Source organism: Spermophilus citellus, assembly GCF_964194105.1.
Source record: "Spermophilus citellus genome assembly, chromosome: 1".
Taxonomy (NCBI): domain Eukaryota; kingdom Metazoa; phylum Chordata; class Mammalia; order Rodentia; family Sciuridae; genus Spermophilus; species Spermophilus citellus.
In genome coordinates this window covers 187891216-187903692 of record NC_138182.1, presented here as the reverse complement: position 1 = coordinate 187903692, position 12477 = coordinate 187891216, and the positions used below count along the sequence as shown (strand labels likewise).

At 38.2% G+C, this 12477-nt stretch overlaps 1 protein-coding gene across 3 annotated transcripts in view; it reads left to right on the top strand.

The window, feature by feature from the left end:
- ARHGAP26 (Rho GTPase activating protein 26) overlaps positions 1 to 12477 on the top strand; it is a 426612-nt gene that overhangs the window by 254589 nt on the left and 159546 nt on the right. For all 3 annotated transcript variants that reach the window (XM_081295152.1, XM_081295154.1, XM_081295153.1), the window contains exon 15: positions 11678 to 11765. In XM_081295152.1, coding sequence (XP_081151278.1) covers positions 11678 to 11765 — 88 coding nt within the window. The remainder of the gene's footprint in view (positions 1 to 11677; positions 11766 to 12477) is intronic.

Below are 12477 nucleotides of genomic sequence, written 5' to 3'. Positions count from 1 at the left end.
TTTTTTTTTTTCTTAATTTCTTTAATTTTGCCATTTCAAGATTGTTACATAAATGGGATTATGTAATAGGTTATTTGGGAGGTTGGCTTTCTTTTTCAGTCATTATAATTCCCTCAAGATTATTCAAATTGTTGCATGTAACAATAGTTTGTTATTTTATACTGATAGTGTTCCATTGTGTGGATATACCACAGGTTAGCCAGTCACCTGTTGGAGGACATCAGAGTTGTTCCCAGTTTGAGGTATTATGAATGAAGGTGCTGTTAATGTTTGTGTACAGGCCTCCATGCAAACACAAATTTGTTCTTCTGGGATAAATACACAGGAGTGTGATTGTTGAGTTCTATGGTGATGTGGCTGATTTTTGAGAAATCTAATATAAGGAGGAATTAAGAGTCTAACAGGTATCAACCCTCAGTCTTTCATTTCTGACCCAGAGCTGCAAACCTCTGTGCAGAGTGTCTGCTTTCTGGAGCAGATTTTTAGATGCTAGAGATTAAGCTTTAGAAAGAACTGGTTTCATGCAGCGTCCTTATGGGACAAGATATGCATGCATGGGAAAGCTATAATGCAAAACTAGGATGTTAGCACTTAATATGAGCAGGATCTAGAAGGCTGAATGGTAAAGGAGAGAATAGAATAATTCCAATTCTATCAATTCCAATACTAAATAATTCCAATACTATTCTGAGCAGTGGCATGGGGGAATGAAACCAGGGTGCCTGGTGACAATAGCAGAGGGTATCGATTCTATGATTGTTATTATTTTAACATCTGCAAGAACTACTTGAGGCTGGGACAGGAGAGCTAAGGCTGAAAAGCTAAGGTGGTTTTTGTATTGAAGAACTTGAATATTGGGCTGAGTAGTTTGGGATTTTTTTGTTTTATAAAATAAGCTATTGAAAGTTCTAAAAATACATTTTGAATCTTTTGTACATGAAAGTGTCAAGAAGGCAATTAAAATAGATTCTAAGAAGAAAAATGGCATTTATTTGCCAAATAACTGGTAAATCCAAGATGACGAAAGCATGGCAGGGTTTAAGGACTCCAGTGACATCTTTGGTAGGAGTCTTTCCCTTTTCTTTCTTTTAGCTTCTCATTTTCTGTGACCTCTGCTGGTCTTGGTACTGACTTTATTCTCTGTGGGAGTGATCCAGATAGGTCCAGCCTCAACTGTTCTTAGAGTTGCAGCACTGAGAAGAAAGTATATTTCTTGACAGTTTTGGCAGAAGGCCCCAGGGAGGACAGTGATTGGCCAGCATGAGGCCATTCACATGACTCATTTCTTAATTTGGGGCCAATCATGTGGTCCTCAGCAGATGGACTGAATTTTGTGTCTGTCTCTGGGGATTTAGAAGAATGGGGGTAAAGGGATGGGATAGGGAGGGGTTAGTGCTTGGAACACTGTGGACTGAGCAGGATTACTGATAGAATGATGTAGGAAATAATTCCAAAATAATGGGTGCTGGTAGATAAAAGAAGTGTGTCCCCCACAGGTATGACAAGACCAGAATCTAGATCTTGGGAATGATTCAGCACCAATGTGGAACATATCTTTGATCATGGAAAGACAGTTGCAATAGATTGGGCAGAGCCGGCCCCAGAGAGGGCTGAACCAAATAGCTGGTCTGAGGTCAAGAATGAAAGGATAGGCTCAAAATGATTGGAGAGAGAGAATCAACAATTTTGTAACCTAGTGGATGTAGGGGAGCGGAAGGGGCTGAGAGATTTCAGAGACAACAGATGATTATGTAAGGTGACACGAGTGAAAAGAACTATGACATTTTAGAATACTTTGCTAATCGAAAAAAGAACCACCTTAGCTCAGTTATGCTGTGCAAGAGTGGTTTTGAAAGGAGCTTGTTTTTATAACTTCGCTTGGTGGCCCTCAGAGAAGATATTTGTATTGTTCTCTTCTTCTTCAGTTTTCCTAGGGATAGAGAAAATAATCATGAACATCTGAGAAATGTCATGACAAAGTAACAACCAGAGGCTGAAAGTCACGGGGCTAGATGCCTCTGCCAGGAGGGCATTACAAATAGACTGGAATTCAGACTGAGATCCAACCAGAGCTGAGAGATGACCAGAGAGTAAGATCTAACCTAGTGTCGAGACAGGGATCTGTGATTCTCCCTACCAGTTGATTCTGAATCTTGTGATTAAAGAAGCACCTGTTAGGCAGCGCCCCAGACACAGCTCTGACTCCCTTCTCTTTCGTGCATATGAGGTCTTCATCAGTTCTTGGTACTGATACAAGTCTGGGCTAAGCAAGAGTATAAAATAAATTGGCTCCTGGGCTCCAAACCCTTTCCCTGAGTTGGCTGGTATTAGGAACCTCTTGTTCACTCATCCTTTATCGTATATTCTTTGGATGCCCTGTTACATGCGAGGCACTGTGTAGGATTTGGTTTATTTGTTGTCTGAGGCTCTCGAAAGTTGAATAGCGTGTTTTGATTGTTGAAAGAATGACTTAGAATTAAAACCAGAGCCTAACTTTAATCACATGTTTATTTTTTAAAGCACCAGGGGACTGTAGGTTGGAACTGGAATATAAGAGCCAGTGCTTTGAGAATGTCTGTTTTACTGGTTAGGGCTCCTTAGGGAAGCTTGTTGGATTTCTCATGGCAAATACAGTGGGTTCCAGGAGAACCCTTACTCTCTTTCTCCTAACAACAAAGGTCTTCAGTCATTGGAAAGTGCCTGTTCTGCGCATGTCTGTGTATCTTCCTTTCTCTATTTTAAATAATTGTGTTTTTTTAAATTAAAACTTAGAGGGTTCATTGTAGAAAGTTTGAAGAAAATAAAAAGCTTAAAGAAAATAAGAGTCCTGCAAACCAGTCACAATCTTTGCTAGCTATTTTATTCTGTGAAATCAGATCATTTTATATAATCCATTTTAATATTGTATTTTATGGGACAATATAGTAATATAATCAATATACTATATTACTGTATTGACAAAATGGGTCACACTGTGTATGTTACAAACATTTTTTTTGTTACAAACATTTTAATAGATTTTCTTCATATAACACTATAGAGTGTCTATGTTCCCATATTATAAAAGTTCTTCTAGAGTGTGATTTTCTTAGGCCCATATTGTGTAGATATAACTTGTTAATCAGTCCCCTATTCTTATATACATAAGCTGATTGTAATTCTTCATCATTTTAGAAAAGCACTCAGATGAACATCCCCATGGGGCAGAACAGCCGAGGTTAATAAGAGCATGCACTTTTGAGTTAGACAAGTTGCAGTTCCACTACTTATCCATTTGACCTTAGACAAATCATTTAAATCAATCTAGTCTTCTCTCTCCTCACCTCTAAAGATAGCCCCTGCCTTCATATAATATGAAGATGAAATGAAAAGATGCATGTGGGTTTTGAGTCCAAAGCCTTCGACATGTTAAATAATAAATGCTCACTATTAATCATTTTTTATTTGTTTGCACATCTCTATTTATTTCCTTAGGGTTTATATGAAGATCTTGAAATGAGTATGTATATGGTTTCAAGGCTCTTAATTGATATCCTATGTTTACTGTCAGCAAAGTGTGAGGAGAATGTCCTACAACATACTTTGTATTACATTGTTTCACACAAATCATTGACATTTAAAAATGTCTTTCCTTTTTGTTTAACTTTGCATTTATGGAATTTTGGATGAAACTGAACATTTGTCACATGCCTATTGCTGACTTCTTCTTTTGTGATTTTCCTATATTCTTAGCTTATTTTTCTATTTTCTGTTTGCATCTTTTGATTAAAACATCTTTTTAGATCTGAAAGCTATGTTAATATTTTTATTCATATTTTCATTTATATTTGTTTTGGTTAGCTTTTCATTGCTGTGACCAAAATATCCAAAAAGAAGGAAAAGTTTATTTGACTCATGGTTTCAGAGGTTCAGTCCATGGTCGGCTGACTTCACAGCTCTGGGCCCAAGGTGAGACAGACCGTCATGGCAGAAGGACATAGTGGAGGAAAGCTGGTCAGTTCATGACAGCCAGGAAGGGACGGAGGGCATAGGAAGGTGCATCCTTACAGGTCATGCCCACCCACTTGCAGTGACCACCAGTCATTCAAACTGGGATGGATGATTGATGAGCTTTCAGCCTCCTGATCAGTCACCTTACCTCTGAACATTCCTGCATTAACACAGGAGCTTTTGAGTAGACACCTCTTATTGAAACCATAACAATCTTGAATTTTATTTACAGTGCCTTTTTTTAAAATTTTGTCTTATATATGTTTTAAATTTTATGAAATTCAGTCTCTCAGTCTTTTTCCTCCTATTACCTTCTATTATTATTATTGCTGTTCATAATTTTGTATTCAATTTTCATTGTCTTTACTAACTTATCAAGCTCCCTTCATTTTTACCCTTTTAGCTATCACCTTTATTATTCTGATCTGTTTCTTATTTTCCTTTGACTTATTTCACAGCATCCATATTTTTCCGAATTTCATTTCTATTTCACAGAAGGTGCTTTCTGAATTATTTTTCAGGGTGTATTGGTCTCATATGTTATGCTAACAAATATTGTGTTGGATTTTTTTTATCTTCTGTGTACTCAAACCTGAACACAGCAAAATTTATAAATCTTTGTTTTAAAATCACTCTAGATAAATTCTTGTTCTGTGGCTATTTTCTCAACCTATGTAGAATCATTCTCTTATATGAAATTGGAGGGCTGATGTACGTGGTTCCGGCCAACTTTTTGGTGTTTTTATCTTCCATATAGTGTGGACCTGGGTTCTCCTGGTTCTGCGATTTGGCTGTGGTCCTAGAGGAAAGCAGTTGAACCCAAAGCTTGTGTTTTTTTTCTGTCACTCTCACATCCCCCCATTCTGAATTCACTTACGTTGATATAAATGGATACTCTTCCTCTGCTGTTCCCCAGTCTAATTTTGCTGCTCAGATGATAATCTTGGCCACTTCAGAAAGAAGGTTCCCCTACTGTGTGTTTGCTGAGATAGGGGACAGTGAATGCAGTGTGACATCCTTCTCCAGAAGTGGCTTGGTCTATGCTTGAGGGTGGGTGGAGGATTCTCGCCTACCACACTGTTTTCCAAGTGGGTTTTCCCCAGGTTTTTATCTGAGCTTTACCTGGTAGGTATTTCTCTGGTGACAGGACAGTGTTGACTAAAAGCCTGATTTTCTGTGTTATTGAAACTCCTTGTCCTTTTTTTGTGTGTGTCTTTGTTAGTATTTCACTGTTATAGTGAAGGAATGCAAATTCAGTGTTGCCGTTTTTCTTATCTTACATTGTCCCCTTTCCCTTTATTTTTATGGTATTGGCAGAGTTTTTGTTTGTTTTGTTTTAATTTTTGGAATGGGGTTTTGCCGAGTTGCTAAGGCTGGCCTCAAACTCATGATCATCGTACTTAGCCTCCCAAGTTGCTGGGATTACGTGTACATGCCACTGCACCCAGCTGTTTTGACAATATGTAAAACACAGTTAGGGATTTAGAGGACACAAGGAAGGTATTAAATAGTAGTGCTTTAAATTGCCAGATTATGTTAGCACACCTCATCCACTTATCTATAAACATGAACTACATCCTTCCTTTCTCCTCTGGGACCTCGAATGTCTGCTTTCTTTTTTTCTGTACCCCTCATTTCCCACTAATTAAGAATTTATTTCTTAAGGGATCCAGCTGAGACCTAAAGGCTTGGCCAGTAATGAGTGGAAACAACCCCATATTTTGAGTACTGGTTGAAAGGAAGCAGGAGAATAAAGAAGAAACTTCCAGTTTTACTCCCCAGCAAAGGGAACAGATAAATGATGATTTGGATTCTTTAAGCACTAGATTAGGGAAGTGACTAAGGCTTTCAAGATGTATAGCCAGAAAATAGAGTAAACACATTTGCTTCTCAAATTGCTAAATATTACATCTAAGCTTGAAGGGTTTACATGCGGGATAAATGAAGTCTCATTTGTACAGAGAATAGTGTACTTATGTAAGTGTTTTCCTCAAAGATGTAATGAGAATAGAGAATGTGGAAGGCTGGAGAAGATTTTAGCAAAAGACAATTCACAGAAAACAAAATACAACTCACTTTTAAATGTAGGAAAGTAAGACTGTATGCTATTTTCTAAGGATAGACTTCTAAATCAATGAGGCAAACATGAGAGTCCAGAAATAAGACCCATACATATATGGCCAGTAGATCTTTGGTAAAGGTGTCAAGGTAATTCATGAGGGAAAGGAAAATATTTTTGCCAAATGGTACTAATACAATTGAAAAAAATGAAATTTAACTCTTATCTGGTACTATACCGAAGAATTAACTTGAAATGGATCATTCATGCCTCCTAAATATAAGGATCTTCCTGCCTCCTAATTGTAAGAACTAACGCTAAAAATATTTAGAAGTAAACATAGGAGAAAATCTTTGTGACTTAGTTTAGAAAAGATTTCTTAAAAACAACACAGATAACAAATTAAAAACTTTTGCTCCTAAAAAGGTATTGTTAAACAAAAAGAAAAGATAGGCTACAGATCAGAAGAAAATATTTGCAAAACATGTACAGGATAAGTGATTTATATCCAGAACACATTTTAAAAAACCTCTTGCAACTCAAAAACACAACAAACCCCCTGCCTTTTTTCTTTTTTCTTTTTTTTTTGTACCAGAGATTGAACCCAGGGGCACTTAACCACTGGGCCACATCCCCAGCCCTTTTTTAGAGACAGGATCTTGTTGAGATAGTTAGGGCCTGGCTAAATTGCTGAGGAACTCTGGATCCTCCTGCCTCAGCCTCCTGAGCCACTGGGATTACAGGCATATGCCAGACAAGATTCGAGAATAAATCGCTCAGTAAAAAAATTTACAACCAATAAAATGTTAAAAAAAATCACAAAGGGAAAAAAAAAGGATGAAAAGATGACCAATGCCATTAGTCATTAAGGAAATACAAATTTGAAAAAAAACCCATATATCCCTGCATGCCTATTAGAATAGCTAAAATTAAAAAATGACCATATCATGTGTTGACAGGGACGTGAAACAACCAAAGCTCTCTATTACTGGTAAAAATGCAAAATAATCCAAACATTTTAGGAAGACCATTTGTCAATTTCTTCTAAAGTTAAACATACCATCTGACCTACTCCTAAGTACTTTACCTAGCCCCACTCCTAGATATGGTATTTACCCAAAAGATGAAAATGTAGTATACAAAAACCTGTGTGCAAATATTTACAGTGACTTTACTCATAACATCTATAATTGGAAACAACCCAAATGTCCATCAATCAGCAAATGGATAAACAAATTATGGCATATCCATAACATTGAATATACTCAGTAATAAAAGGATTAAACTACTGGTACATGTAACAACATGGATGGATTTCAAAAGTATTATGTATGTGAAAGTGGCTGCCAGAGGTTGGTGGGGGAGGGAGAGGACTAAACATAATGGAGCACTGGGAGTTTTTTTGGGGTGATAAAAATATCTTGATTATGATAGCAGTTACATGACTATGCACATTTATCAAAAAGCATGGAACTGCACACTTACAAAAGGGTGAGTTACCTCAATAAGCCACACTTTAAAAACACACCCATACATAGAAGATTTGCAAACTTTCTCCTCACTGAAAAAGAGGGGGGGGGGAGGGAGAATTTAAACAATGAGATAACTTATTTTTTTAAAATTCGTTTTAGTTATGATTCAACACCATGATACACTTTGGCATAATCACCAAAGCATGGAGCTCAACCCACTTCATTTAGACCCCAGCACTACCCCAACTCCCTCCACCTAACAATCCCTCTTCAATCCATTTACAGTTTACTTTTTTTTTTTTTTAATTAGTGTCCTGTTTAAGTTTGAATGACTCCTTCTCTCACCCTTGATAGCAATGTGCAGTGACAGACTGTCATCTCAGCCAGTTGAGGGAAGGAATCATTCAAACTTAAACTTCAAAGGGGAGCTGGAGCAGTTATCTTTCAAAAAAAAAATGCACATTTTTTTTACTCAGAAATTATACTTTAAGAATTATTTCTACAAATGAGAGGTACAAGGAAATGGAAGTTTATATTATTGTTAATCATAGTAAAAACCACAGAGCAATTTTAATTTCCATTAAAAGGAGACATTAAATTAATGATGTCACATCTACACAGTAAAGTTCTGCAGAGTGGATATATTTATGTGCCATTATGGAATAGTTTCCTAAGAGATTGTCAAATGAAAATAGCAACACCCAGAATTCCATGCATAGTATGCTGCCATTTGAGTTTTGATTTATTTTTTGCCATACTTGGAATGGAACCCAAGATCTTTTACTTGCTAGGCCATTTGTGTTTTTAAAAAGGTAGATGTATGGGTTGGGATTGTACCTCAGTGGTAGAGTGCTTGCCTTGCACTCGATCCTTAACACCACATAAAAATAAATAAATAAAATAAAGATATGTGTCTATCTGCAACTAAAAAAATATTTTTTTAAAAAAAGGTAGATGTATTCCAATATGCACCTGGCATTTGCATTGATTGTTAGGATATGTACGTGAAAAACTGATAGTTTCAGTTGCCTGTACTAGAGAAAAGGCTTACTTTTTAATATATATTTGTTTTCATTGAAACTTTTTTTTACCAAATATATATGTTAACCTGAAAGAAAAAAAGACATTTAATTTCCTTACATCATAATGTGTTATTATGAAATTTTAGGAGTTCAAAGTTCAGTATCTTTGTCAGCAGCACAGTAGAGGACCGCATGGTTCCTGGGACTGGTCTGGGGTAACCTTTCTAAGACCACCTCCCTTAATTAGCACTGCTTTCAGTCTGTCTCCTAGTTTTCAGAGTTTACATGGTCATAGGAGAAAGAGGAGTGAGACATTCCACTTGACCCACACGATCCTTTTTTGAATATTGGACTTCTCCTCTAGTTTAAGTTTATTTTACTAAGCTCTACTATGGTCAAGTGACATGGTGGGGAGAAATAGAAAATTCTGAGTTCTGTCATGAGAGCCTCAGAAGCGAGGTATGGAAATTGGCAGCACTTTCTGGAAATGGGGTAGCTTGGGGAGGCTGTATGCAATTTAGTTGGGATATTAAATGAATTAATATGGATGTGCTCAAGTTATAAGCCTTGCTTCATTGGTGCTATAAAAAGCCCTTTAGCCGGACTGTAATTTGACTCTCCTCCCTGTAATGTTACACAATATTCCTATGGTTACAGAGCCCCAGTAAGTGGAAGCTAATCATTAGTTTTCTAAATGTGGTTCATGGAGTAGTTCAAAACTCCCAGAGCTGCCAAACCGTGGCTGGTTTAGTTTCACGTTCACTCATCTTGGGTCGAAGTTGGATTGTTCCTCAGAAAAATGTACAGTAACGTTTGTCTTGCATCCAGAAACCATGCCGGGTGGCAGCTCTCCATGGGTCTTGGGAATGGAAAGGGAAAAAGGTCATTCTAAACAAAGTTTCTTCTGCAGGAAGAAACTATTCGGGGAGTGAGAGATGACAAAGAATTAAAGCTGTACAGCGTTTGGATATTAAGAAAATCATATATTGGAACCTTTTAAGAAACTTAACCACTCTGTGGCTCTAGAAGTAAAAATCATGCTTTTTAAGTTCTTATTGGTTTCATGTGAAAAGAGAGACTTCATTATTGCCCAGGGTCACCTGTGAACATCAGAGAGGTGGTCTGCCTATAGGAGCCACACACATTTTATGAGCTGGGGTCCTTTTCTGTCTCATCTTCAAGGAAGTGTTCAGGGAACAAAACCAAGCAGTAGGTTCCAGTTGGGTTTGTGCCTTGCCTGGGAGTTAGAGGCCATTCATGAGCATTTGGCTTCTTCCTTCTGGGATGAAAGTGGGTTCTTTCCCAGGAAATAGAAAGTGTGTTCTGCCCACCCATAATTCACTCTCCTTCCCTACTGAAAGGCAGTTGGCCCTGCCGAAGGAACCTCTTTCTTAGTTGGCGTCTCAGAGTTCATCTTGGGGACTGTTGAGAAAGAGGCAGTCCCGTGGCTGTCTCTCTCTACCTGGTGTATCATTCAAATATCTTTTGATTATAACAAACTGGAGCCAGACCTAAACTGGATTACTCCTTTCTTTACTCCTTCCAGGTGTGGGGAATGATATTTGGGCCAGAGGAGTCAAAAGCATGTCACCTCTGGTGAGCTGGAGACTGGTTCAAGGATGGTCCAAGATTGGCCAGTCCAGTCACAATGAACTTCAGGATTTTTCTAGGAGACAAGCTTAGGAGGGAAAAGGGAAATTATTGGCTCCCAGATTAAAAAGGCACTGCTAACCTGCTTCATAAAGCTCCACTGTCTTTGTTTCTCTGTCTCTGGCTTTGTGTCCTGGAGTCACTCTCAAGCTGTACATGGTGGCACCCAGCACTTATATAAGCTTTCAGGTGCAAACCCAGCAAACAGCAGCCTGTCTTCTAGAAAAGTCCTTGAAGTTCACAGTAACTGAACTGGCTTAGGTCTTGGTTATCCCTGAGCCAGTCACTAGGGAGGTGACATTCTTTTGATCAGTCTGTCCTAAGGTCTTATTTCCCCATCCCTGGAAGGAGTAAGAAAGGGTGGCTCCCCAACTGAGAATGAGGCATTGTAGAAAGAAGGGGAATGTGGGAGCTGGGGGACAAACCCTGGCCTTAAGTTGGTCTGAGGAAGCCAGAGTCCCCCTTCAATGCACTGGAAGACTCCTCTGCCCTCCTGAAGTCTGTGTGTGGCCTGATCCCCCTCACCAGCAACAGGATGGGCCTCAGCTGACTTGTGAAGCAATTCACACTCCCAACCTCAGCCTCTTAATCTCACCTGCCTGTCTGCTGCCTAGGAAGGCTACAAGAATTCTCTCTCTCTTTCCTTTATAGTCCACTTACTTAAAGGCATCCATTTGTTTAAAACCTACATAAGAGGAGACTAACAAATTATCAGGAGTCAATATAATTATGGAGGTGCTCATTGCACATCTGGGCTCATGGAAATTTAAAATACATAGAAGAGCAATGGAATCAAATCAAGCACAGTTTAGAAAATATAAAAACCACAACTCTACCACTTTAACCCAACCACTATTTTAGTATTTGAGTATTTCCTTTCAGCCTTTATCCTTATGATTTTCTCACAGACTTTTACATCTTAATTATTTTTACTCGACATTACATAATTCAGGCATTTTCCCTGTTGCTGCGTGGTCTTCAGTATCATGTAAATGACACCATCTCTCCTTTAGGGAGACATACACCATCCCTCTATGATCAGACATTTAGGTTGTCTCCTCCTCTTGCTTTTTCCACTGTTAAAAGAAGAGAGTGCATGTGGAACATTTCTGGGGTATGTGACTTTTCTCATGCCTTATCTTATTTCCTGAGGAGATATTGTGAGAAATGGGATTACTGGTTCGGGGGTATAAACATTTCTAAGACTCTTGATGAGACATATTACCAGATTCCTTTTTCAGAACTGCTGCATTTATCTCTATGGCTTCTGGCAGTTTATGAGAGGATCAGTTTCACTGCATTCTTCCAGCAAGAGATATTTGGATTTTTAAACATTTCCTTGATATAAATAGGCGAAAAGTATGTGTTATTGTTTTTTAATGTATTTCTGCACTTACTAACAAGGTTGAATGCTTATATGTGTGCTTGTTTATTATCTGTATTTTGAGGACTGCTTTATACCTTGTCTTTTCTTCATTTTGTAGACCCCAAAACAGCTTCCGAGACAGAAACAGATATCTGTGCCGAGTGGGAGATCAAGACAATCACTAGTGCTCTGAAGACCTACCTAAGGTAGGGACTTTCCATTTGCAGGGCAGAGTGCAGCTAGTTATCGTGCAGTGAGGAAGAAAGCAGTTTTATTTTCAGTCTCCAGAGAGCTGTTGGGTGGGAGTGTGAGATGTGGAAACAGCTTCTGTGTGGGTGCATTTAGTTCAGCTGGTCAAACCCATTGTAAATCGTCCATAGATGATGGGTTGTCATTGTGCAATGGTTCCATGAGTGATTTAGGAAACTTTGCTCTGACTGAGAAGTACTGAGATAATTAGCCTTGAACAGAACCTACAATGCTGTCTTCCCTGAATAATCTGTTAAGCAAAAAAGAAATCATGGGCTGGGGCTGGGGCTCAGTGATAGAGTGCTTGCCTCGCAGGTAGGTATGAGGCACTGGGTTCAATCCTAAGCACCACATAAAAATGAATAAAATAAAGATGTTGTGTCCATCTACAATTACAAATTTTTTTTAAAAAAAGAAAAGAAATCACATATCACATTCTGTTGAGAACGTGTGATTCTGTATCCTGTGAATATTGATACTTTGGGCACCACCAAATGTACAATGTACATTGCTTACATTGGTCCTTAAAAATTAGAACATAGTGGAACTCCTTTTGACTGCATCTGCTTAGATTAGACATATTGCCTTACTGGAAGGACTATTCTCCTTGTATCAATATATATGATTATATTGCTACTTGCTAACCTTTCTTGGGTTATTGACTAACTC